Source organism: Microtus oregoni, unplaced genomic scaffold (genome assembly GCF_018167655.1).
Source record: "Microtus oregoni isolate MIOR12 unplaced genomic scaffold, Mior012 000028F_ref0000031, whole genome shotgun sequence".
In the NCBI taxonomy this organism is placed as follows: Eukaryota; Metazoa; Chordata; class Mammalia; order Rodentia; family Cricetidae; genus Microtus; species Microtus oregoni.
The window spans coordinates 15,798,007-15,800,090 of NW_024543087.1; the positions used below are offsets into that span (position 1 = coordinate 15,798,007).

At 41.9% G+C, this 2,084-nt stretch overlaps 1 protein-coding gene across 1 annotated transcript; it reads right to left on the reverse strand.

The window, feature by feature from the left end:
• Nucleotides 1-1,418: 1,418 nt before the first annotated feature.
• On the reverse strand, nt 1,419-1,860 carry LOC121464534 (60S ribosomal protein L27a-like). The gene has a single exon (XM_041677567.1). It carries the CDS (start codon nt 1,858-1,860, stop codon nt 1,456-1,458), a length of 405 nt encoding a protein of 134 aa, XP_041533501.1. The 3' UTR covers nt 1,419-1,455.
• Nucleotides 1,861-2,084: the final 224 nt, after the last annotated feature.

Sequence of the window (2,084 nt, forward strand, 5' to 3'; positions counted from 1 at the left end):
TGGTGAAGAATCCTTGCTGGTTCCCATCCCAAGCTTTATAATAGGAGGTATGATAAAAGAGCAGTTCAAATCCTACCCTTTCTTGCAGTCCTGGGTTTAACCACTGACCAGTGGACTAACTACTTCCCTAGCAATCTACTATCAATTTTCTTCACAGTTCATCCAAGACCTCCAATGGGTGACTCAGAGCATTCTTATCCTTGAGGGCCAAATAGACTCACTGGCTGCTGTAGTGCTAATCAGTGAGGATTAGATCTAACAGTAGAGAAGGCTGGTCTTTGTCTTTTCCTCAGGGAAGAATTTTACTTCTGTATATACCAATTGGGTATAGTAAAAGACAAGACCTGATAACTCCAGATAGATCTCTGGCCAATACATCATTGACAGTCCAATTTGGAAGCGGATATTGCCCTTCTTAACCCCCTTTTGCTCCTTTTCCTAATTCTTCTAATTACATCATATCTTTTAAAATTCTTGTCTAGAATTCTTCAACAACAAAATTGAGATTTCTAACTGTCTTGGAGTTTCTATTGTTGTGAAGAGATACCATGACCACAGCAACTCTTATATAGGAAAACATTTAATGCTTGCTTATAGTTCAGAGGTTTAGTCTATTATTGTCATGACAGGAAGCAAGGCAGCAAGCAGGCAAACATGGTGCTAGAGAAGGATCTGAGAATTCTTGCATCTTGATTCACAGGCAACAGGAAATGGCTTGTCTCACTGGGTGTGGCTTGAACATATATGAGACCTTCCTCCCCAGTGACACATTTCCTCCAAAAAGACTACTCAAGCAAGACCACACCTCCTAATATGCCACTCCCGTTAGGGGCCATTTTCTTTCAAACCACACATTCCACTCCCTGGCCCCCAAAGACTTGTAACAATATCATAATGCAAAATGCATTTGGCTGTAGAATAATCCTTCTTTTTTTTGTGAGAACCTATATTTGTTTGATAGATGTTTTTTATTTATTTATTAAAGATTTAGAATAATCCTTCTGTTCACTATAAATATGTTGCTCTCATTGGCTAATAAAAGCTGATTGGCTGATAATCAGGCAAAAGTTATAGGTGGGATGATCAAACAAGGATTCTGGGAGAAAGAGGAGAGAGTCAGAGAGACAAGAGGAGATGCCAGCTAGCCCCCCTGGAAAGCAGGATGTGTAGAAAATGAGGTAACAAGCCATGAGCCATGTGGTGACAAATAGATAAGGAATATGGGCTAATTTAAATGTAAGAGTTAGCTAGTAACAAGCCTGAGCAATTGGCTGAGCTTTTTTTTTTTTGGTTTTTCGAGACAGGGTTTCTCTGTGGTTTTGGAGCCTGTCCTGGAACTAGCTCTTGTAGACCAGGCTGGTCTCGAACTCACAAAGATCCGCCTGCCTCTGCCTCCCAAGTGCTGGTTTTTTTTTTTTGAAAGTGTTAGCATTTAATTGGCCTCCCTGAGTGGCTTCAAGCCACCAGAACACAGGCACCTCCAACACCCTTTATCTTCTCTTCAGCTATTCTGCTGAAAAATTTGGCTTTCACGATGATAGGCTGCTTAGGGAGCTTTCTCTTCCCCAGAACTTTGTAGTAGCCCGATCGCACGACATCAATGATGGGAGCAACTCCAGTCTTGTTCTTGGCAGCGTTGACCCGGGTCTGCTCACTGACCAGCGTCCACAGTTTATCCAGGTTGACAGTCGGGCAGAAGCTCTGGTTCCTCTTTAAGTGGTAATGCCCCATCCCAACTTTCCCGAAGTAACCTGGATGATATTTGTTGAAGTTGATCCTGTGATGATGCATACCTCCAGCGTTCCCGCGTCCTCCCAGATGCTTGCGGTATTTCCGGGTCTTCCTCAGTCTGGATGGCATGGCGGTGGCAGAAAGGAAAGAGGGGTGAGCTTTTATAATTAATATAAGCCTCTGTGTGGTAATTTTGAAGCAGCTGCTGGGATGGAAAGACTGCTTACAGCATTCAGTCCAACTTCAAATATCCCTATAGTCTATCACAATTTAAAAGTACAAAGTTCAAAGATTCTTCTGAGATTCTTGTAATCTCTTAACTGCAATCCTCTATAAAATCAAATTAAAAATAT